This window comes from Perna viridis, chromosome 3 (genome assembly GCF_037379345.1).
Source record: "Perna viridis isolate PV_CMFRI_1.1 ecotype Kerala chromosome 3, ASM3737934v1, whole genome shotgun sequence".
NCBI lineage: Eukaryota > Metazoa > Mollusca > Bivalvia > Mytilida > Mytilidae > Perna > Perna viridis.
Genome location: NC_142447.1, coordinates 49,463,050 through 49,487,076, shown reverse-complemented (window position 1 = coordinate 49,487,076; position 24,027 = coordinate 49,463,050). Strand labels below are relative to the sequence as shown.

Genomic DNA, 24,027 nt, shown 5'->3' with positions numbered 1-24,027 from the left:
TTATATATGACTTATATATAGTTAATTGTAAGGAGCGCCTGTGTTTGAATTGGAAACTGGATAATATTACATAAATTCCATGCTAACTGATCATTTCATCTTTAAATGTAAACTTCCCATTCTCATACTTGCAAAAAACATACAGACATGTGTAAGATATTTTTTAAAAGAGGTACCTTGTAGCAACCTTTAGGTCATTTATGATATTGACCAAGGAACCTGATTAAACAATTGGCATGAATATTCATAGATATTGGGGCCCTGCTGATGTATATGACCTATATAGTCATGTAACAAGCCTCTATGCCTGAATCAGAAACTAGGTTATGTTCAATGCTAACTGATCATTTCATGTAAACTTCCCATTCTCATACAAGCAAGAAACTAATGTAGAACACACGTGTGTGATATTTAAGAGGTACACTTTTATCTCATATGAAGCTAGAACTATGAGGCTATGGCAGTGAACAAAATGGTATTATATGTTGAATAATGTGTGCAAGTTTCATCAAATCTTATGTAGCAGTATTAGAGGAATTTCAGATGACAACTGGATAAAAGGATAAACAGCATGATCATTACATATATAACTTTGGGTGATTTAATCAAGTTTGAGTTGATTGCTGTAAGTTCAAAAGATTTTGTACAGATACCCCACCACTGTTGCTACTGCATAGAATGATATGATTAAAATAATACTATGGTAAATGTTTATGTCTGACCAAGTTCAAGTTGTGTATTGATCAATCTTGCCTACTTCAGATTTGGGTGTTACTTTTCTTATAACCAGTTTGGGCTGAGAGGGTTATTAAAAACTATCCGACCATCAAAGTGAGTTTCTATAAATTTTTCAACTTTAGTTATCATTGCACACTGAACAAAGTAGATATGGTACTTACAATGAACAGTAATCTACACGAATATCTAAGAAGAATTATGTGTTGTACACACCTTTTCCATCCAATGATTTTTTTTAAATATCCATTAAATCAACATTAATGATATAACAAGAGGCTCCCAGGAGCCAGAATTGCTCACCTGGTTAAATTTTGCCTTTCAATGGCAATAAATTAAACAAGAAGTTGTCCAACAATTTTGACTCAAGAAAACTTTGAAAGGACTTATCATAAGGATCATTTCAGTAAATGAAAGTCTAAATCTATCATAGTTTTCAAGACATTGGCTGAAAGCTGTAAAAAAAAACCTGTCATTTTCCCCTGTCAAGGGCAATAACTCTTATAAGAAGGCGTCTGACAAATTTTATGCCTGAAGACTTTTGTAGTCTTAAAAATAAGGATCATTTCAGCTATTGAAAGAATTTGGCTAAACCTAACGGTTTTGGAGATATATGCGAAAAACTACTGTCAGACCACTATGTTCTATTTTTAGTAACTGTGGCCATGTTTTTCGACGAATCAAAAAACCCCACTTCAATTCTATGCAGGTTACCCAAGAAACACTTATACTGAGTTTTATTTCAATTGGTAAAATAGTGTCAGAGGAGAAGATTTTTGAAAGAAATAACATTAAAAATAGCAAAAAACTTTGAAAAAGGGCAATAACTCCAACATGGCTTAATAGATTAAAATGAAAATTTGACCGCAGATAGATCTCACCATGCTGAACACTTTTACCCCTTTTAGATACTAAACCTAACTGTTTTGGAGATATATGCAAAAAACTATTGTCTGACCCCTATGTTCTACTTTTAGTAACAGCAGTGATGCTTTTCGACCAATCAAAAATACCTATATGTTCTATGCAGGATACCCCAAGAAACATTCATACCCAGTTTGGTTCCAATTGGTCAAGTAGTTTCAGAGGAGAAGAGTCTTGAAAAATTGTTAACAACAACGATGACGGACGCCAAGTGATGGCAATAGCTCACATGGCCTTCGACCAGATGAGCTAAAAAGCAGTGTTTTATCAAATGATCTCTGTGTAATTAATTTTGATAATTCACATGTGAAATTAATTTGGTTATTTCACTCTCAGACTTTCTCCCGCAGAACATCACAACAAAAATATCAAATAGCCAATCACAAAAATAAAATTTCTGTTGAAAATAGAAAAATTGTGTGTAGAAATTTAAAAAAAATAAATAAGATAATCAATTGATTATCATTAATAACCAAAATAATAATTACTCACACCAAAAATGCTTGAAGATTTAAGTCATGTACAGAACTTGTGCACTTGCTAGATCTGGGCGTTCTTTGACACTCCTGATAATATTTTGGTAATTCATTATTTCCAATTAATCATCCTATTATTTATTAGTTGCACTCTACCAGTATCTTATATTAGCCAATAAACAATTATTTAATAAACCAGAACTTCTCTGTTAATATCAAAACTCATAACTGATATATCGAGTACAATAGCAGGACCCTGTATGTCTTTGAAACTTTAGTGACGTTTACATACAATCCTGTTACAACTGTCCAGTAACTCATATATTGCAGAATATGTGGAATGACAATCACAGAAATCTATTTGTTAAAGTTTTTGTCTATTTCAATGAATTAGATGAATAAAACTTATATGAAGCACTGTTAGGTAATTGCCATGTGATGGAATATATGCAAAGAGAAAAATTTATTAAGCTCTAGCTGTCATACCCATATTGTTCCATGTATTACTCACTTCAGTAGAGCTGTGACATTTGCTAATGCACAACAAATCCTCAACTAATTATGAAACCAAACCATTTTTAATATGCATCATTCACATGTATATACTTCATTTGACATTGTTCAAAATGAACAAAATAGGGCATTTAATGGTATAATATCATGTTGTGAATCAACTGATAGCTCCTGTTTACACTAATGACCGACAATTCGCTTACCTGGCAAATCTATGTTGAAGAAATTGACAATAATATTCAAGTTTGTTTTTATAGTGGACAAACATACATGTCGGGTAATAAATCATGTAAACATACGTGTAAATAGTTCCCCATGAGTTGTGTGTATCCTCCTCCTGAAGACACACTTTGATTCTCCCACCATCTTTAGTGTTCTGGTCATGTGCCTTCAGTAATGCCTCTTCCCAGTACAACTCAATGCTGTAGTGAGTAACTTTACCAACAATTGGTGGTGGAGGTCTCTTAGGCTCTGAAATAACATAAATCATATCAGATTTCTGATATTTCACGGTTTTTGAGTTATAAGGAGTCAAAAAGGCCATACCAGAATACAGCATTTTTTTTTTGTTTTTGGTCCGATTTGAAAAAAAAATTCAAAAAAATATTTTTGCAATATTTGTACAGCTTATTATACAAATGTATCTTATAGCTAAAATAATTGAAATAATTGTCAAAAGGTACACTGTAATTGATACCATCATCAAATACATTGATTTTACAATATTTCACTAGCAAATGTGCAAGCGAGTGTCTACACACTTCAAAATACTTAGATGCAGACACGCTGATCCCAATTTCACCAGGACATCATTGCATATGAACAGACAGGAGTGCGTGCAAAGTGGGGGGGGGGGGGCTTTCTTTTTCCGGTTTTTCTTTTCAACTTTTCATTCATTATTTTATCAGATTCGCTAAAATTGTATTTTTGTATTCATTACATCCACAGTCGTATTAATTTAATCTAGTTTCGTAACTTTTCAATACTTTTTATTGTTTTTAAAATTGACGTTTAAGAGTTTTTATGTCGCAAAACCGAATGTTACTTTGGAAACGTCAAAAATGCACTTTGTGACAATTTTGTTAGACACGGTTTTACATATATATATATACGCTGGCCGAGTGGTCTAGGGCGCTGGACTTTGTGCAGGCGGTGTTGCCATAGATGTCACAGCAGTACGAGTTCGAGTCCCGCGGAGGGAACGACCATAAATTTGCATCGCAAATTTGACAGTTCTAACATCATTGGGAATTTTTCAGACCTTTCTATACATTTATATAACTTCCCTGTATCAATTTAATCCGATGGAGCAGTGTAGCAAATAGAGTCGTCACATTCTGAGACGTTTTACATATATATATATATATAACTAATTTGTTAAGCCAAAGAAATAATGAAATGATAAAACCATAGAGGAGCATGAATACTTTTTTAAGTATATGAAGAAATCGACTCAACACCATTTGCCTTTTTGGAACAATTTGTTCAAATTTTGCATGGTATACATGTGAATAAATAAAATATACAAATTTCAGATGTTGTGACATTTTGGTTAGACACAGACAAAATGCTGTGCTAAGATACATAGTTAACCAAGTATCATTATTTTTAGAATATACTATCTGCAGCATATATACATGTAAAACTCAAATAGTTCACTCAAAGCTAATGAAAAAAGCTTTTGATAAAGACCAGGTAGCATGCAACGTGTAGAAACCTGACATCACAACATATATGCGCATTTATCTACTAATAGACAATAAAACTCATTATTATTTTTAGAATAAACGTGATATTCTGAATATTTATACAGTCCTTTCAGTGTGAATATACTTTGATAAAAATGCTATTCGTTGCTATATTTTACAACCTTAAGCAAGAAGGTAGCAAATGGCCAACGTCGAAAAAAATTAAGATTTGTAACATAATTCAAATACGGACAAAAAGGCTTTTAACAAAAAGCCTGATTGAACATTTATATATTTTTCCATTGGGGTTATGTAATAAATTGTCAATATAGTTAATAAATGCACCGATCAAAAAAAGCTGTTTGCATAACTTTAAAAAAATGTCTAACATTTTGTCTTCAAATAAATTTTTTCCCATTTTTACAATGTCCACATCAAAGGGGAGACATTTGTGATATTGTAATACGCTTTGATCTTATCATTACGCCATAAAAAATATGATATCATCTGCAGCACAAACTGCTCTTTCCAAAAAAGTTAACTTATCAAAATGTGCCAAGAAACAACTTAGATACACTGGTGAAATGGAAAGCAATCATTTCTTAACGTTACCTGTCCACATATGAAAATGGATGTTTTTGTTAACGAATAGTGCTTTCCCTCCACAATTAATGGCATCTTTCAAAGATTTATGATTACAATCATAAAACAACAACCATTTTTGAACATTTTAATATCTATATAACTCCACATTCTAAAAGCAACATTTAAGTTTGTGTAACCAGCCCCGGTTCAGTCAAATGTGACACCAACAACGTATGCAAAGTCTATACATCAGCCATGCATAAAATCAACAATTTGACCTTGAAGTCAAAGTTCAACATTTTGTCTTGAGCAGATCTGCCTTGAAGCCTAATATCAAAAGCATACACCAAAAGACAGAAGTTATAGCCAAAACACAAAGCGGTCATGCAAAAATCATTTACTTGACCTTGAGGTCAAAGTTCAAGGTCAATGGTCAATTTTGTTACAATAACAAAATAAAAATTACAAAGATTGTGAAATTGTCAGTTTGCAAGTGTTATTGTTGTTGAATTCAGTTAGTTTTAATTGAAAATAAATGTATGGTTTTCTAAAAAATATGCATCAAAGCATGTAGCATATATAGACCAAAACCTCCATGTTTCTTCAGTGGGTTTTTCTACACCATGAATTACCTCTACCATAAGTAGAGTCTAAATTTTATATGGACTGGTACTTAAAAGAAATGTTTTGTAATAATCATTTAATTCTACATTGAATTGACCCCCTGAAATAATCTACACCTATTGAAAAGTATTGTATCTTAAAAACAACATCAAAAACAACATCAAAATCAGCATAAAGTATTTCAAATTATATTAAAAATTGCATAATTCACTAGTTGAACATGTGCATTCATTAAAACCAAAGTTTTATTTGCTGTTAATGCATATGTTGTATTAAAATTGAAAGATGAAAATAAAGCAAAATTAGAAAATTAACTACCGATTTTTACAGAAAATATTCATTGATCAGCCAAGAGGTTGGTTGTCATGGTAAGAAATCAAACTAAAACATGAGGAAACAGGATGTTGGTAATGGATGACTGGAACTCCTAAATATACATGTACATGCATTTTAGGCTTTTAAACCAACTAATAATAATAAACAGTTTAAAAAAATGATCCAAACAGCAATAGTGTCATCACATCTATTATGGTAAAAAGGATGTGAGTGTCAGATGAATTTCATCATACAAATAGTCTAAACCAACTTATTACAAAATAATGTACTTTTTAATTATTTTTTTGTAATTAATAACCAAACATAACCTACAGTTACAAGAAGTCCAAACCCGTGCAGGTCCGGGTGTCAAAAGAATAGGCCTGCAGCAGCACTAAGCTTGTCGTAAAAGGCGACTAAATAGTGCTCAGAAACCTAGCCGGGGGCTAGGCACTCTGCCCACAGAGCAACTGGGATGTGTGCCCCAGGTGGTGGAATGGGGTACCCCTGGCATGTTACATGCTGGGGTTGTCAGGCTATAATACGGAAAACCTGACCACAAACCATAGTGGTGCACCGTGTTGGGAAAGATGCCACGTTCCTCGCACGTTACAGAACCCTGCTGTGGTATTCGATAGGAGTAGGAACCTTTGCGCTCCGCCACAGGAGGCTAAATTGCCCGACCTTACCCATCCCCCTTTTTCTAGTGGCAATCAAAATTTGTCGACCCTATTATCCTTGTGACTCATCCTTTTTTTATCATTTCATGTTCATTTTATCTTCCATTTCATGTTCATTGTCTGAATATAGCTGAAATATTGCTGCTCGGATGTTAAACCCCAACAAACAACAAACAAACAAGAAGTCCAACCTTATACCATGTCTAATCTACAGTTCTACTGTGCCTAACCAATAGTTATACCATGTCTAATCTACAGTTCTACTGTGCCTAACCAATAGTTATACCATGCCTTACATAGTTATACAATGACTTAACTGCAGTTATAACATGTCTTATGGATAGTTATACCATACCAAACCTATAGTTACACCATGCCTAACCTATAGTTATACCATGTCCAACCTATGGTTACACCATGTCCAACCTATAGTTATACCATGTCCAACCTATAGTTATACCATGCCTAACCTATAGTTACATCATGTACAACCTATAGTTATACCATGTCCAACCTATAGTTATACCATGTCCAACCATTAGTTAAACAATACCTAACTGATACAATTCATCATGAATTCGTGGATTGTTATGGTGTATCCATCTGCACCATGAAAACTGATTTATTCAATGGGTCATAGTTTTCCTTTCCTTGTTTGTCTACACCGGACTTAACTTTTTATGAGCAAACAGCGGGAGTTTCTAGAAAAGCAGATGACGCTTACCCTACTGGTGTACCTGGTCCATGCTCCCAGTTTCTAGTGGAGTCCGAGTAGCTCATTTGCTTTTGTTACTTTGTATGTATGATTTTAGTTACTTAATGTTCTTTGTTGTGTAGATCTGTTTTCCATGTCTGGTCTTTGTCCCTGGATTACATTCTTTTGATTATCGCTATAACCTTGGTTCCCTTGACTACTCTTATAGTTATACCAAGCCCAACCTATAGTTATATCATGCCCAACCTGTAGTAATACCATGCCTAACCATTAGTTATACAATATCTAACCTATAGTTATACCAAGCCCAACCTATAGTTATACCATGCCCAACCTATAGTTATACCATGCCCAACCATTAGTTATACAATACCTAACCTATAGTTAAACCAAGCTCTATCTAAACTTATATCAGACCTGTTTTACCCAGCCCAACCTATAACATAAATTATGTATAGTAATACCATGCCTAACCTACAGTTATACCATGCCCAACCTATAGTTATATCATGCCCAACCTATAGTAGTTATACCATGCCCAACCATTAGTTATACAATATCTAACCTATAGTTATGCCAAGCCCTATCTAAACATATACCAGACCTGTTTTACCTAGCCCAACCTATAGTTATATCCAGCCTATTCTATAATAATACTAAGCTCAATTTTAGTTATATCAAGCCTAACCTAAGCCAAACCTATAATTACATGACATGTATACCAAGCCTAATGTAGTTATACCATGCCTTTTCGGTTAAACTATGCCTTTTTAGTTATACCGTGCCTTTTGAGTCATACCAAGCCTATTCATTAGTCTGATATATAGTTTAATAAGCCTGATCTATTTATTCAGCTGTACCAAGCCCAACCTTTAGCATTACATTTAATAATACTGTATGAAGCACTAAAATACGGGTTCGCTATTAAAAACAGCTTTTCTTGGAAAAAACTACATAGCATTGAAACAAATATTGAGTATAAAGTAGAATTAAATCATCAAAAATGTCAATGCCTCTGAAGGCATAGTGATCAATTAAGAATGAAAGCTTAATAAATATTAGGAAAGACTCACAGATTTATTTCTTCCAACAGTTGATCAATACAATCAATATCCAAGGTCAACTAAAAAACTACCACCACTCATACAGGTGTAACAATACAGGTAGTTATGTACGAAGAAACTAAAAAGAGTATTGTTGTCCTGTCTGGGTATGAACAGTATCACTGTCAAAGATGATCAAACTCTTCCTAGGCAAGATGTGTAACTCTGATAGAGGATTTTGATAAAGATAATAAATTTCAGGTACTGGTTAGCATTATAATAACTTTTCCCTTTTCATTAAATGAAGAAAATCTAATTTTACATTAGAACCCTACATTAGAAGAAGAAAACTGGATCCATCATCTAACATAACAATAAGATAATGAGATTTCAAAAAAAGACTTGTAAGCTTCTCTTAAAACACAGAAATTGACCAAATATTAACCTTGTGCTAGTACCATGTAAACACAAAAAATATATCGGATATTCATATGTAGTATAAGAAGATATGTGCCATGTATTGCAAGTTTATATTGTAATATACTGGATATAACTAACCACAATAGAAGTGAGAGGTTTTGTCCACTGTAAAACCTGATTTAACCTAGAATTACCATCAGAAATGCCTGTGGTGTTTTCTTACTTTCTGTTTGTAATTTGTTATAATTGTTGTAATTTCATTATTCCTTATGACTTTTGTTTAGAGTTTAACAGTGTTTGTTATTAACATTCATTTTAGTGTTCAAAGTGTACTTAGACTTAAAATCAATTCATTCTTCAGTTTTCTTTAAAAAGAACAAAGTGCCAGTTTTTGAGGATATTTGGTCTCAGGGAAGACATTTACCATAGTAATCACACTTGCTGTCCTGGCAAAGGTTTCATAAGAGATCTCAAATTGAGATTTTCCTCAAGTCCTTCCTCCACTTAATTTCAACAAATCAGATCACTTGAAATCGAAGATGAGAGGAAAAACACAGGATTAGAGGAAATTTTTAACTTGAGATTTTTTATGAAACCTAAGCCTGAAATTTAAACTGTGGATTCAAAGGCTTATTTTGGTACATTTGAATGCCGTGGTCACTTATATTCCAGACGAATGATGTGTTCTGTGCTACAACCAAAAGTCCAGGGATCACATTGGGAGAGGTCATGGGCCATTGGCCCATAAAATGCAAAAATGACCCAAAATTATGAGAGGTATGGGTGAATGGCCATTTTGTGTCAAAAATAATGCATTTCTAAGTATAATTCATGTTATTGGCACATTGCAATATTAGAAATAAACTATTTTAGGTCACAAGAATGGGCCATTTACCCAATATGAGAAAAATGAAGAGGTTTATTTTTCATTTTTCCCCATCCCTTGGTGTTTCTACCAGAACCACAACTGTCACGGTTGCTATAGTGTCTGTATTCATTATGATAGTTGCAAATATAAGTAAACATAGAAATATAACAGAAATAAATATGAAGTTGCACCTGTTGTCATGCTACAAGGAATATTCCCATTTGTGCAAAAAGTTGATATCAGACATCAACCAAAAAAAGCTTACAATGTTTGCCCAATCTGTAAGAAGCCAAATATCCAATTTGAAATCAAACCATCATTCCATAAAGTAAAAAATGCCCAAGTCCCACAAAACTGGGAGTTGGTGTACAGCAGCAACCAAAATTGCTCACAGCATTTGCCTCATCTACATAGATCAATCATACATAATCTATCTATTGGAAGTCCAGGTAATTGCAATGAAATTCGCTAAGACAAAATGAATGATAAACAGACAAGGCCATTAAAATCGTTGAGTGGGATTACATTTCAAAATTTGACACACATTTATGAATTTAATTTTTTCTTCACATAGGTGGCATCATAGCAATTAATGTCAACTAGAATTTATAAATTGTCATGTCTTCTGTAAAATTTGTCAATGAAACTTATATGTATGCTCCTTCGTTACTTGAATCATGTCAGTCTATAACTGCCCCTTGCCAAATGCTTATCCTACAACCCCCATATACAAAAAAATAAAATAAAAACACCAATTCAATTATATAACCTTTAACAAGCTATTTGTATTTGCCATTCCAGTTGCCACTTTGAAATAATAGTCCAATAATGTTACACTAATACATGCAGATCTTATTCTATTTCTGTATATGTTTACATGTACCTTTCACTTGAAATATATGGTCAGGATTATCATTTAGACCATTGTCAACAGCATATGATATAGTTTTTTTGTAAATCCCTTCTGGCATAGATTGTGGAAGCTGAGTATGAGAAGTCTGTCCACTGTACAGTCTATTCCCACTCTTCAGCTGAGAGTCATTTGTCACTTCACAATCATTTTTACTATTCTTATTATTGGCAAGTTTAGCCTGATAGGCAGATTTTTCTCTATCAATAGTCTGAGATACTGTTTGTAACTCTATTTCACTGTTGTTCTGATTGTTGTCTTCTTCCATGTCCTTATCGTCCACACTAGATCCCATGTCATTGTAGATTAATGACATCATCATTTTGAGACAGTAGGTATATGACTAGAATACTTCAGAAAGTGACAATCTGACTAGAATCCACAAAGAGGAATACAAAATTAATGAGACAACATGTCCAACTAGAAGTAGAGAACTCTTGTTAGATCAACACCATAGAACTTGAAACAACTTAACCTGATAATAGGTAAAAAGACAACGTCCAAAAAGGAAGTTTATGAATGTATAATCAATACAGTTCACATAGAGTTAAGGAATTGCACTAATCCTATATACATGACATCTATACACCATCTTGTATCCCATTAAATATGTATACATCCATTACAGGTAATAATCCCAATACATCAATATTTTATTCCATTTGCTATATATGTGTTCTATTAACTGTGTCTATTCATACAACCTATGTAAATGCCAAATCAACTGTAAAACTTTTATGTTTTTGTTGAAGCTCTCTGCCAGAATAAACAAAGTGTATTTTCTTCTGTACACGTCACATTAAAATGACTGGGAATTTTGAAACAGGAACCAATATCTTTTGAGCTACAACTTCCATTTTAATTATAAGCTACACACAGTATCGTGGTAATACATAAATGTGTTCCTTTGTCCAGTTGAGCCTTATTAAAACCTTTTTTGTTTAAATGCCCAATATTTCTATGTCTTTCCATGCCTAAATGCATTTTGGTAATAGGATTGTGACGTCGTTGCCCCAATAAATGATGTCCTGGACTGATTACACTTCTTATGCACAAAACGGGATTAAAACTACTATAATTAGTACATGTATATCCTAAAAATTACTATTCTCTTTTAACTAATCCATTTAAAAGGCTTTGAAACAACACAGGTAGAGAAATAAAGGACCATTATATCAGTGCCAGACAAATATTAGCAGTTACCATGTAGAGATCAAACTCTTTGGTACATAGACCAGTAGCATTTAACATTTTACACATTTCCTTAATATTTTACATGTAGTATAGAATTGTAGTCTAATGTAGTTTTTTGAGAGACCAAATAACATATCCCATTGTCATTACAAAAGAAGGAACATTGAATAATAAAAAAGAAATATGACAACCATTGCTGCAAGTTTGTATATTCATACAACTTATGTAAACTTTCTGGGACAGGTGTCTATATATATATATATACAGGTACCGTAGACAAAAATGTGACATTTTATGAGATCCCAGCCTCTTCTTATATATTCAGTGGTATGACAAATACATCAATGAGCTACAAATGTACAAACTATGGTATCTAATGAACAAGAGACTGCGAGGAGCCTGAATCGCTCACCTGGTTGAATTTTGCCTTTCAAAGGCAAACAAGAAGTTTTTCAACAATTTTGACTCCAGAAGACTATGGTACATGTGTAGGACTTATCATAAGAAACAGTTCAGCAGGAGAAAGTTTCTTTTTATCTATGAAAGTTTTCAAGATATTGGCTGAAAACTGAAAACATTTTTCCCCTTTCAAGTGGGGTCTGGGAGTAGGCTAGAGCGCCAAAAGTGCAGCCCAACCGCTAGTAGGACATACTCTGAGTTCTTCAGTCAGGTATCCCGAAGGCTGGGCTCTGCTACCTCCAACTACTAACAGACATTTACTAACAGAATCCCTGTAAGGGGCAGTCGTGCGAGATCCGTAAGGATAGTCAAGGCCGTAAAAAAAACCCAATCATCACAATACATGTAAAGTATTAAGAAAAAAGTTTCAACTTGATCAACACATGTCAAGAACTACATGTATTTATATTTAAACCTAATCTAATGCTGCTAAAAGAAGGAATATGACCTGAACTTTACCTAAATATGATACTAGCGTTGTCAAGGACGGTAAACATTTAATAATGTACGTGTACTTGACAGTTGAAAGAAATCTTCAAAGCCAAACAACAAAAAACAGACAAATCTGATATCAATTGGGTCAATAAACATTCTGTTTAAGTGTAATATCTTTTTTAACTGTTTAACTGTTAATCAAACAAAAAATTCACTTGTTTGATCGAACTGCTTCCATTCTTAATACCAAAAACGTACACTGAACATAGAGCTTAGTATGGGGGAATTTAATATGTATTTCAAGCATTGTGGTCTTCCCTGTAATTTAAATCAATTTAAACTTCATAGATCTAATACAAATAGTGGCTAATGTGATCTATTGTAGAAGTACATAAAAAAATATTGTGTTGTTAAAATTACACACAATTAAGATTTAAAAAGTTCAATTTGTACCATGCAAGTTTACATATAGAAATTATCCATATCTGTAAAATATCTATACAAGAAACAAGGTATTTTATTTTAACTAATCATAGTACCCAAGTCATACATTACACTGTACATACATTGTACAACACAGATGATGTCATGCATATAGGGACGGTTGTTCAGTATATAATAAAACGCACACATTAGACTTGTAGAAGAATGTGAACACATAATTCAAACATACATGTAAAGCATATGAATTGGGAAACATGTAATGTGTACCTCAAATTCTTGACACTTTTCAGCAATGTCATTAAAAGCCTATGCTAACATTTGAACTCTTACAATACATGTACATTGTGACATAGAAGTCAATTTAACATATTAATCCATGATCAGAATTAATCAGCTAGAATGAAAATCACTTTCAAATCTCTCTCCATACAACACTATTTAAATTATTGTGTAAGCATGAAAATTCTCTGTGATGGATATTCACAATAATTTACAATATGAAATAGTTAGCCACAGACAAAAGGATCAGATAAAATGTTCCATAAAGAAAGGGTAAATGCTGCATCAGCTCATGTCTCTTGCCTTGAAACTTTATCAAAATGCTAAAAACAAAGCTACATGATCAGTTGATTGTGAATGAAAACACTGCTTAATGAGACTGGTCCCTGAAAAAACCAATACGCCTTATTGATATGCATCATTCCAAATACATGAATTGATATGGAAGTTATGGATTTGACATGATAGACCTGTGGTGAAACCTCCATTTTTTATGACTGAAGTCCAATTACTGGAAAAATTACAATAGAATTTAATAATAATAGAGATAGCCTACATCAATAGAAATGAACAATTTTGTACACTTTCATGAAAAATTGGTTGTGTTTTTGAATTCTTATCCAAAAACAGTAAATCAACCCAATTTTCAAATTTATTAAGTCCCATTGAAATTGCTGGGAGCTTTTTGAGTAAATACATGTAAATGTTGTTGGAAATTGGGAAATCACCTCATTTTCTAACGAATAAGATTCCCCACTAGAAAACCCAAAATAAGAAATTTATGAAAATGAAATGCAAGCTCACACAATAAACCAGTTTTTGAAAATAGAAGGAACATTTTTTTATTTGTCATGGAAAGTGTGATCAACAGAGTCACGAAAAAAAAAAAAAGAATATTATACTGCAATACATTCGGTGTTTAACAAGGTTATTACTGAACTTATATACAAAAATGTATATTGTACATGTATTGTACAAAGAGTCAGGCGTCATATTTCAGGCATAAAAATTAGCAGTCATCCAGTAGCCCATGGCTACTAGATTTTGAGCTTGGGTACCAAAATTTTTGGTAAAATTAAGTTGAAAATATAGAAACTATTAAACAAAAATATGGTCTGATCTACCAGATTGTATTTCCTAATTTTTACCCATTATTTTTGATTGCTTAAGAGGTTTTTTGTTGATTACATGGTATCTTTACAAGCTATAAAACAACCACTCTCTGAATGGAGTTATGGACTACGAAAACCTTTACAGGCCCTATACAATGAAATTGAATTCTATGAGAAACAACTTAAAAATGCATTGGTTAAAATTGTCAAAACATTTCTTGATACAAAAAAAATGCAGCTATGTACCAGGCTGACAAAAGTGATTGTAAATCATAATTTTAATCAACCATTTAAATACATTTCATGTAGTTGAAATTTCACTTTTCCATTCAATCATTTACCCTGTAATAAGTCTTATACACAGGTTATTTTTCTTTTGAAAAAAAAATTAAAAAGCAGCAAGAACATTTTTTATAAGGCTCATTTGATCAAGAATGCATGATTCATCCATGACTTTTTTAGGGAATAAAGTAAAAAAAAAATATTTGATACAGGCCTATGTGATTTACCTGTACTTATTTAAAGTTAAGAGTTACTTTTCATGATGTTAGAAAGAAATTAATGAAGGAAATATATTTTCGAACTCAAAATAACTTGGTTTGACATACATGTACATTTGTACATGACATATAATCAGGTAAATTTTAGAAAATGTACATTGTACCTACTGCTATAAATATAGGAACAATGTATATTATATTTTCAAGTTTCTAATTCTGAATAACTTCAATGGTCATTTTATTGTTTTCTAATATCCGTATAAATTATGGATAATCTCAGGCACATGGATATAAAAGTTGAAAAAATCGAAACATAAATTGATCCAAGAAATTTAAAGTCTCCAAACGGAAACATTTTTTTTTAATAAAATGAATATCTACAGTATGTAACCAGAATAAAATACCTCATATGCAATTATATAAAGTTAATTAAATGGGTTATTCTTACATAAATATGTTTAAAAGAGCTTTTAGAGTGATTTTCATTTAATAACATGAAACTTCTGACACTGACAGTACAGGTCCTCTAAAAAATGATAAACTTCTGTTGTTGTTGTTTTTTAACATATCTATATACAAAATTATCTTACCGGTCATGCTGGAATGAATCAAATCCTTCCACTCCTTAAAAATTATGTCGACAAATAACGGGGTTACTGTTCAAAACATCGAGATGAAAACGCGTTTTGTAAAACCATCATCTGTGCAAAATTCCATAAACAAATCGCTCTTATCTGAGTGGAGGTAAAAATAGCTTTCGATCTATATGGACCAATCACAAAGCGTTCATCAACACCTCAACACACGAGTACCGCGAAAATATGAAATAGAGAAAAGCTCTCCGCTTAGAACCACATTAAATTCTTTAGGCTTATGACAAACGAAAATATGGCACTGTTGAAATCTTTAGTTCTTTTTATTTAGTGCGAACTGTTTTACCATCTACATATCTTTTTAAGTCGATTATACTTTTAGCGACTTCTTGCACTCGTAATTTTGCACATAAGTATGTAGTTACACGCCACGTAATGCTGCAGATCCTCGCCGTGTTTACCGCCATAGCGTCATAGTTCTAGTTTCATACAAGATGAAAATGTACCTCTTAAATATCATACACGTGTGTTCTATGTGTGTTTCTTGCTTGTATGAGAACGTGAAATGATCGGTTAGCTTTGAACATTACCCGATTCAGGCACTGGGGCACGTTACAAGACTATATACTATAGGTCATATACATTAGCGCGCGCCGATATTTATGAATATCCATTTGTTGCAAGTTGCTTAATCTGGTTCCTAATTTCTTTCTTTCTTTTTTTCTTTTTTTTTTTTTTTTTTGTATGAGAAGGGAAGTTTACATTAAAAGATAAAATGATCGGTTAGCATTGAATTTCTTTGGCTTGCCATAGACGTTCGTTACAATTGACTATATAAAGGTCATATACATTATCGGGACCCCGATATCTACATATAGCCATTGCCAGTTGTTTAATCTTGTTCTGGATGATTGAAAACGGTCGGGTCATCACGGTTACGAAAGAGAACGCAATCATTTCAAGAGAACCAAGATTTTAGCGGAAGTTACCCGATTTTAGGGCATATCGCATTCGTACTATTTCTGATGTTGAAAGTAAGCCAAAATCAGTGACGGTGAATATTTGACGAGTAGCAACTTTTAAGACTTCAGTCCTTGATTTTATTCAGCTGCTCAACTGATGTGTGTTGCAAAGGTATGCAGACATTATATATGCTAATATATTTTTTCTGCATATCTTTGCAACATGTCAATAACAAGTCGACAACTCGTGTAGTAGTTGTGAAGGTAAAAGTACAGACATGGATTATTACCTATGACAGTAGCGGATCCAGATGTGATGGGGTGAAAAGAAGTTGGCTCCCTCTTTCATTGGAAAAATTGTAATTTTCATGTGTAAAGTTGACAAAAAATGGCAAAGAATTTCCTAGCATCTCCCTTTTTCTGGGGAACCTCGGCTGGCTCCCTCCTTTTCAAAGTGTCTAAATCCGGCTCTGTTTAAGTGTATTGTGTGATAGACCATAGCACTTGATCCCACTTTATAGTATATAAACACGAAGCATACACATGTATAAATACAGGTCTATGGTTTTACGCTAGGTACATTTATTGCGTTTCACCAAATCTACATGTTTAGAAAAAATCAAAGACTATCTATTCTTTAAGTAAACGGATATAGCTGAAATAATGCTGCTTGGGCGACAAATACCAACAATCAATCGACAACCAATGTTTTCTATACATGCCAAGAAGGTTTTTTTTTATGGTAACTGTGTATTAATATGCACTGTATTTTAGTACTGTGACTCGATATGAAAATTGTAATTTTTCTTGGCTCTGGGTTGACTTATTTACCTTGATATTGATATTTCTCGATGATCTATAGTTGTCAACCATTGTACTTAATTGTATTGTTCTTCATGGATCTAAAGCATTCTCACCTATCCTTATTCTTATGTGCACAATCTCCGTTTTTTTTTCAAAAAATTACCGATGACAACTTATACATGTGGAAATGTTCCCCATCTGCAGGCCTTACAAATTTTGATATACAAACTGTCAGTGCAGTACTTGCATAGGTACTTAGAATCGAGATTTCTAAAAGAAAATGAGATACCAGTATATTGTTATTAAATTACAGGAAATATTGCATTTTATTTGAGACATAAAATTAATTTACTGGTCTATGATTTTACTGTCTCGGGTTTGGAAGAGGGATAAATAGATCCACAAAAAAACAATGAAAGAAATTGTTGAGGGTACAGTTTGTGAAAAATCAATATTTCATGCATTTTTGTCAACTTTAGAGTGTCTTGCCCTTATGAATACATGACTGGATTGGTATAAGAGAAGGCATTTTTGTTGACTTCGTATTATGGATAATATAAATGCCAGATTTATGCAAACAATCCTTGCATGTGTCGAGGAAATGCAAGTGCTTGGCGGATCCAAAGGGGAACCGACTACGAGGGGCCTTGAAAGTTTGGTTAATAATATCGATGAAAAACTTTAAATCACTGGACCCGCCACTGAAGTGTCAAAAATAAAATCGTGTCAAAATTATGATGTCTATAACAATTATGAGGACTTCGTCCTCTATTATAATCTCGCTTGTTTAAAGTTTAATTCTGTAAACTTAGACAGTATTTCTGGACTATGTCCGTGGCTGAAATAAAAGGCCTGTTGGCAGTAACATGAAGGATCAAAAACCCAAAAATTAAAATTAAATGCTAAAATGAAATACTTTTTAAAAATTTTAGGGGGTCTGCCCTTCTTTTGAACATGAACTGAATAATCGGGATATAAATGAACGATTAACAAAAATATAGTAGTTCTCTTTATTCTAAATCCAACTAGTCTGGCAGAGCTACAGCCATACAAGTCGAGGGTAACAGGAGTTATCCTTCTTTGAATATGAAATACTATCATAAAGAGTTACGAGGAGGGCAGCAGGATATGACCACTGCGTGTTGAATTCTAATATGGACAGAAAATTAGTTTTTGAAACACTTGAACAAAAGGATTTACAGTTCATTATGGGCACCACAGCTTGGTTGGAAATAATATATCACCCAATATGAAATTCAATTAAAGATCCATAAGGGTGCTTATCAAAGACCTTTGCCTGCGATCCCTGACACTATAAAAAGGCAATAAATTTCACAAGGAGTCATATAAAAAATATCAAATGGACCAAACACAAAATAAATGTTGGGAGGATGGCCAAATTTCTTACCCCTTTAATGGCAAAGTGTCTTCAAATAATAGGTTGCAAGACTGGATCATGGTTACCATGGAGACAACAATGGGGCCTCAAAGGGGCAGACAAATGCACGTAAGAAACATCGTCATTACAAAAACCGTCTCCTCTAAAACTATTTATGGATTGAAACATAACTTAGCGTGAATGTTCATTAGAACATCTTGAACATTCTGTGCAAGGGGATTTTTTATTTTGCTAAAAACATGGCCACCATTACTAAAAATATACCATTGTAGTCAAATTGCAGAAATAGCAAATAACTAAAAAAAGAACAGTAAGCTTTGGCTAAAATCTGACAAAGAGTGCAAATGTTCAGCAGGAAGGAATGGAGCTATGCTATTATTTTCAGATACATCTGTTGATGGATGTTTAAGTTACGAGTCCTGAAATGGTTTTTTTCCCGAATTTACATTTCCAACTTTGAAAATCTTCTCCTCTGAAACTACTGGACGGATTGTAATTAAATATGGCATGAATGTTTGTAAACAATCTGTGTGTGGATATTTTTGATCTGTCATGAAACATGGCCACCATTATTGAAAATTGAGGATTTGTGGAAATAACTTGAAAACCAATGGGTTCTACCAAATTTTCACGAGGTAAAAGCAAGTTGAGATGGACCAATGCCAAAATTTTCATGAAGATCAATGAAGGAGATATTGTGCTTGGATGGTTAAAAAATGACAGAGATTTATTTTATAATATGAAAATTGGGTGGATAACTAAGATGTTTTCTATTAATTAAATGATTCTTGTGACAATAGTACAGTAGGGTCAAGAGTGCAGCTTAAGAAGGTTAAAAGGGTCTTATTGACCAGGTTGTCCATTCAGGCTCTCTACAGCCTCTAGTTTTGTGCAGAATATCTATGGAAAAATCATGCAAAGTTTGGTTCCAATCAGTCTAATTGTTTCAAAGGAGTGCTTTCAAATGAAAAAATTGATTTTTTTCTTATATAAAATAAAGGGAGCTTCCAACTGTGGATATACACTTTCCCAAAAAATTTCTCTTTACTTGGTGCAAGTGTTGTTGTTGAGTTATTGTGCAAAAACTTGGAAGACCATACCCTTTGTTACATATAAATTTCTGGTACCAGAAAAAAAAGATTGCTAAAAAACTAATAAAGAGCTTCCCCAAGGCAGCATGATACAACCCCAGTGATTAAACCCTTAATAGTTATGGCAAGTGTTGACACAATGTAAGTTTTTGACACACTTAAGCATAGGGACTTACAATTCATTATGGACAAAACAATTGGTTTGGACACTTAACTGGACTATAACATTTCTGTGAATATTAATATCAGAACATTAGAGATGAAGATAGTTAGCTTTACTGGATTTTTCTTGTCACAATATTTATTACAATTACTCACCCAAATCTTTGTTAAGCATACATAAAAACTCAAAAGTATAAAAACTTTAATTGACTGAACTATAACTGGTGGAAGATAATACTGATAAAGTAATTTACATAGATTCATAGACTTCAGTTATGATATTTATAGCGATCATGAAGATAAATTTTCTATGGTACAACCTTTTTATTACTAATTTGATACTGATCACTTCACCAAACATGATAAATCTCACTTTAAAAAAAATGAATCACCCATTTCAATATTATTAATAGCACACATTGAGTGCTAGAATCTGTAAGATTCATTCAAAACTGAAAAATGATAAATAATGCTCAGAAAAAGCACACTAATTTGACAATGTTGGCATATTGTTTATGGTCTATTGAGGACAAATTGTAGTTCCTTTGTCTTAAAAGTGTCAGAGCTACAGTAGAATGATAGGGTCTCACTAACCACTCTAAAGGAGGTAACCCAACCACTACTTGGGTCTCACTAACCACTTCCGGGTCAAATGGCCACCACCCTATGTAGTACCAAAAACACACTGAACTTAGACATATGCATTGTAAGTGCATTATTTGTGTGTATTATGATTAAAAGTAGTCAAAATGAAGCTGAGAATGTGTACTTTAAAATCATATATGTAATTAACTACAAAAGTGTATGAATATTGTTTACATGTGTGAGTAATTTGCCTCCATGTTGTCAGTTAGCAGAACAGGTAAAAATGTGGATTTTCAGTATTATTTATTCAAGTAAACTTTGTGAAGAATTTCTACTATCATAGTACCATTAGCATAATGATTTTGGAAGCCTTATTTTCCAAGCTTTGCAACGGTATGCAACTTTAAGATGTCATTTGTCCTGGGAATTCACAGTGAGACTTTGAAAATTACTTTTTTAACATGTAAAGTAATGGAAACGTTAGAAGTGGTTAGTGAGACCATAAATTAAATTATGGCATATTTCAGAGAAATGCATAATTTGAGGGAAATTGCCTTTCCTGGTCATTATTTCCATTTTCCCATAAAATCAGTATAGTGATATTGGTAATCTGGCTATATTTTAAGAGGTGCATTGTGCAAGGTATTTTAAAAAACAACATAGCAACAAGATTTTTATCAGTAACAATGACTCATAACTTGACATCATCCATGAAATACACGTCACTGCTTGGGATATTCAAAGTACTCAAATAGTCACACAGCACATACTTAAAATCACACAGTAATAAAATAGTTATGATATAAATTGTTGAAATCTGTTCTTTTTTCATAATGATAAATGATATTTACTATTACAACTTTTTGAATTATCATAGGTATCACTTTGGTATGACAAGTTAGTTAAAATTGTAATTTTTTAGTAATTTAGGGAAAATATCACTGGAGGGCATGATATAAAAATGACAATTTCTTTGTAGTCCTATGTCTGATTTTGAGTTTTGGTCTTATTAGACTCACAACCCCACAAGCTTTCATAAAATGTAAAAAAAGAAAAACATAAAAACTCATAAAATGTTTTTAAGGTCTCACTAACCACTTCCGGGTCAAATGGCCACCCCTATGTAATACCAAAAACACACTGAACCTAGACATATGCATTGTAAGTGCATTATTTGTGTGTATTATGATTAAAAGTAGTCAAAATGAAGCTGAGAATGTGTATTTTAAAATCATATATGTAATTAACTACAAAAGTGTATGAATATTGTTTACATGTGCGAGTAATTTGCCTCCATGCTGTCAGTTAGCAGAACAGGTAAAAATGTGGATTTTCAGTATTATTTATTCAAGTAAATTTTGTGAAGAATTTCTACTATCATAGTACCATTAGCATAATGACTTTGGAAGCCTTATTTTCCAAGCTTCGCAACGGTATGCAACTTTAAGATGTCATTTGTCCTGGGAATTCACAGTGAGACTTTGAAAATTACTTTTTTAACATGTAAAGTAATGGAAACGTTAGAAGTGGTTAGTGAGACCTTTATTTTGACAACTTTTAATCATAATACACACAAATAATGCCCTTAAAATGCATATGTCTAGGTTCAGTGTGTTTATGGTACTACATAGGTGGGGTGGCCATTTGACCTGGAAGTGGTTAGTGAGACCTTAAAAACATTTTACGAGTTTTTAAATTTTTCTTTTTTTACATTTTATGAAAGCTTGTGGTATTGTTAGTCTAATAAGACCAAAACTATCAAAATCAGACATAAGACTACAAAGAAATGGTCATTTTTATATCATGCCCCTCAGTGATATTTTCCCTAAATTGCTAAAAAATTACAATTTTAACTAACTTGTCACACCAAATTGATACCTATGATAATTCAAGAAGTTGTAATGATAAATATCATTTATCATTATGAAAAAAGAACAGATTTCATCAATTTATATCATACCTATTTCATTACTGTGTGATTTTAAGTCTGTGCTGTGTGACTATTTGAGTACTTTGAATATCCCAAGCAGTGACGTGTATTTCATGGATGATGTCAAGTTATGAGTCATTGTTACTGATAAAAATCTTGTTGCTATGTTGTTTTTTAAAATACCTTGCACAATGCACCTCTTAAAATATAGCCAGATTAACAATATCACTATACTGATTTTATGGGAAAATGGAAATAATGACCAGGAAAGGCAATTTCCCTCAAATTATGCATTTCTCTGAAATATGCCATGAGTTAGTGAGACCTAGGTGAAAAGTGAGTTATCTCCCTTTGACAATGAAATTGCAATTCATACCTCAAATTACTATCACTCAAACAAAGAAATGAATGTCATTTCTGTATTTGAGATATTCTTAATAAGATTTCAAGGAAAGATTTGTTTTTTTTTCTCCATGATTCACCCCCTGCCTGATTCTTACAGAGAATAACATTAAACTTCTGCCATTACCATCCTTTAAAGGTGATTCACAGTATTGCATTGTTGTTCATTTGAACATCATTTTTTTATAAAGACATTGGTTTTATAATGTTCATTCACCTTCATAGAGTACACATATTGTCTTACCACAGTATAGATACACTAGTAGCATACTTTTATGTAACAAGCATAACTTCCACAAAAATAATACAAATCTTAAAAACTTATTGAAAATGAGTTGCCTCCTTAGCCTATGTAAAATTTGCCATAACTTGGCACAACATACATACTAAAAATTGAAGTGAAGAATTCAAAAAGGAAAATATAAATTTCAAAAGTTCAAAAGTTATTAACAAAAACACCTCTTGTAAAACTTGTGTAAAACAACTCCAAAACATTTTGTCCATGGTTTGATAACATATAAAAGTATTAACTTAAAAATAAATTGATTGAAACTGTGGTTGATATTATAAGATGTTATTTTTACTAATTATTTACTGTTTACCATATTTGCAGGAAAACTCAACCATTATAAGCTTTTTGAAGTTTTAGTAAAAAGTGCATGAGAAAAATTATTTTAAAAAATGCCAGAAATATCAATATGTCATTAGAAAATAGTTTTACCAACATTATAAGTATCATTAGATCTCATAAAAGATGACCTTACTTAGTTATAAACAATACAAGTTTCAAATATGTTTATACAGGAAACCCCCCAAAAAATCATTTTAAAGTAAAATCTCTGAGACACAGTCCTTATTTAATCATAAATATATTTTTTTCAATTCAAACAAATATTATTTGTATTTTTACAATATAAATTTTACAGTTAAAAGTATTTACAATGAAAAATCCAAACCTAAAAATTGTCATCTGAGGCTAACAGCAATAATCAGCTGAAATGTTCTGAAACAAGAACTTGACTAAAATATTTTATAAACACCAGAAACAATGCATGTTAATCAAAATCTTGTTTGATGTCAAATTGTAATTAAGAAAACAAGTAAGTACTACTCACTTTATGAAACCATCAAGACTAAACTTAACCCAAATTCAAAATTTAATGACAAAAATATACAATGA

The 24,027-nt window shown here is 32.5% G+C and overlaps 1 protein-coding gene across 2 annotated transcripts in view; it reads right to left on the bottom strand.

Annotated features, from left to right (window-relative positions):
- The window catches only part of LOC148622726 (fibronectin type 3 and ankyrin repeat domains protein 1-like), a 38,127-nt gene extending 26,598 nt beyond the window's left edge, over positions 1-11,529 (bottom strand). The window contains exons 1-2 of one of the 2 annotated variants that reach the window (XM_088572847.1): positions 10,470-11,529; positions 2,948-3,119 (exon numbers count right to left, since the gene is read on the bottom strand). In XM_088572847.1, coding sequence (XP_088428973.1) covers positions 2,948-3,119; positions 10,470-10,818 — 521 coding nt within the window. In that variant the 5' untranslated portion in view covers positions 10,819-11,529. The remainder of the gene's footprint in view (positions 1-2,947; positions 3,120-10,469) is intronic. The other variant, XM_088572848.1, reaches the window with a different exon arrangement.
- Positions 11,530-24,027: the final 12,498 nt, after the last annotated feature.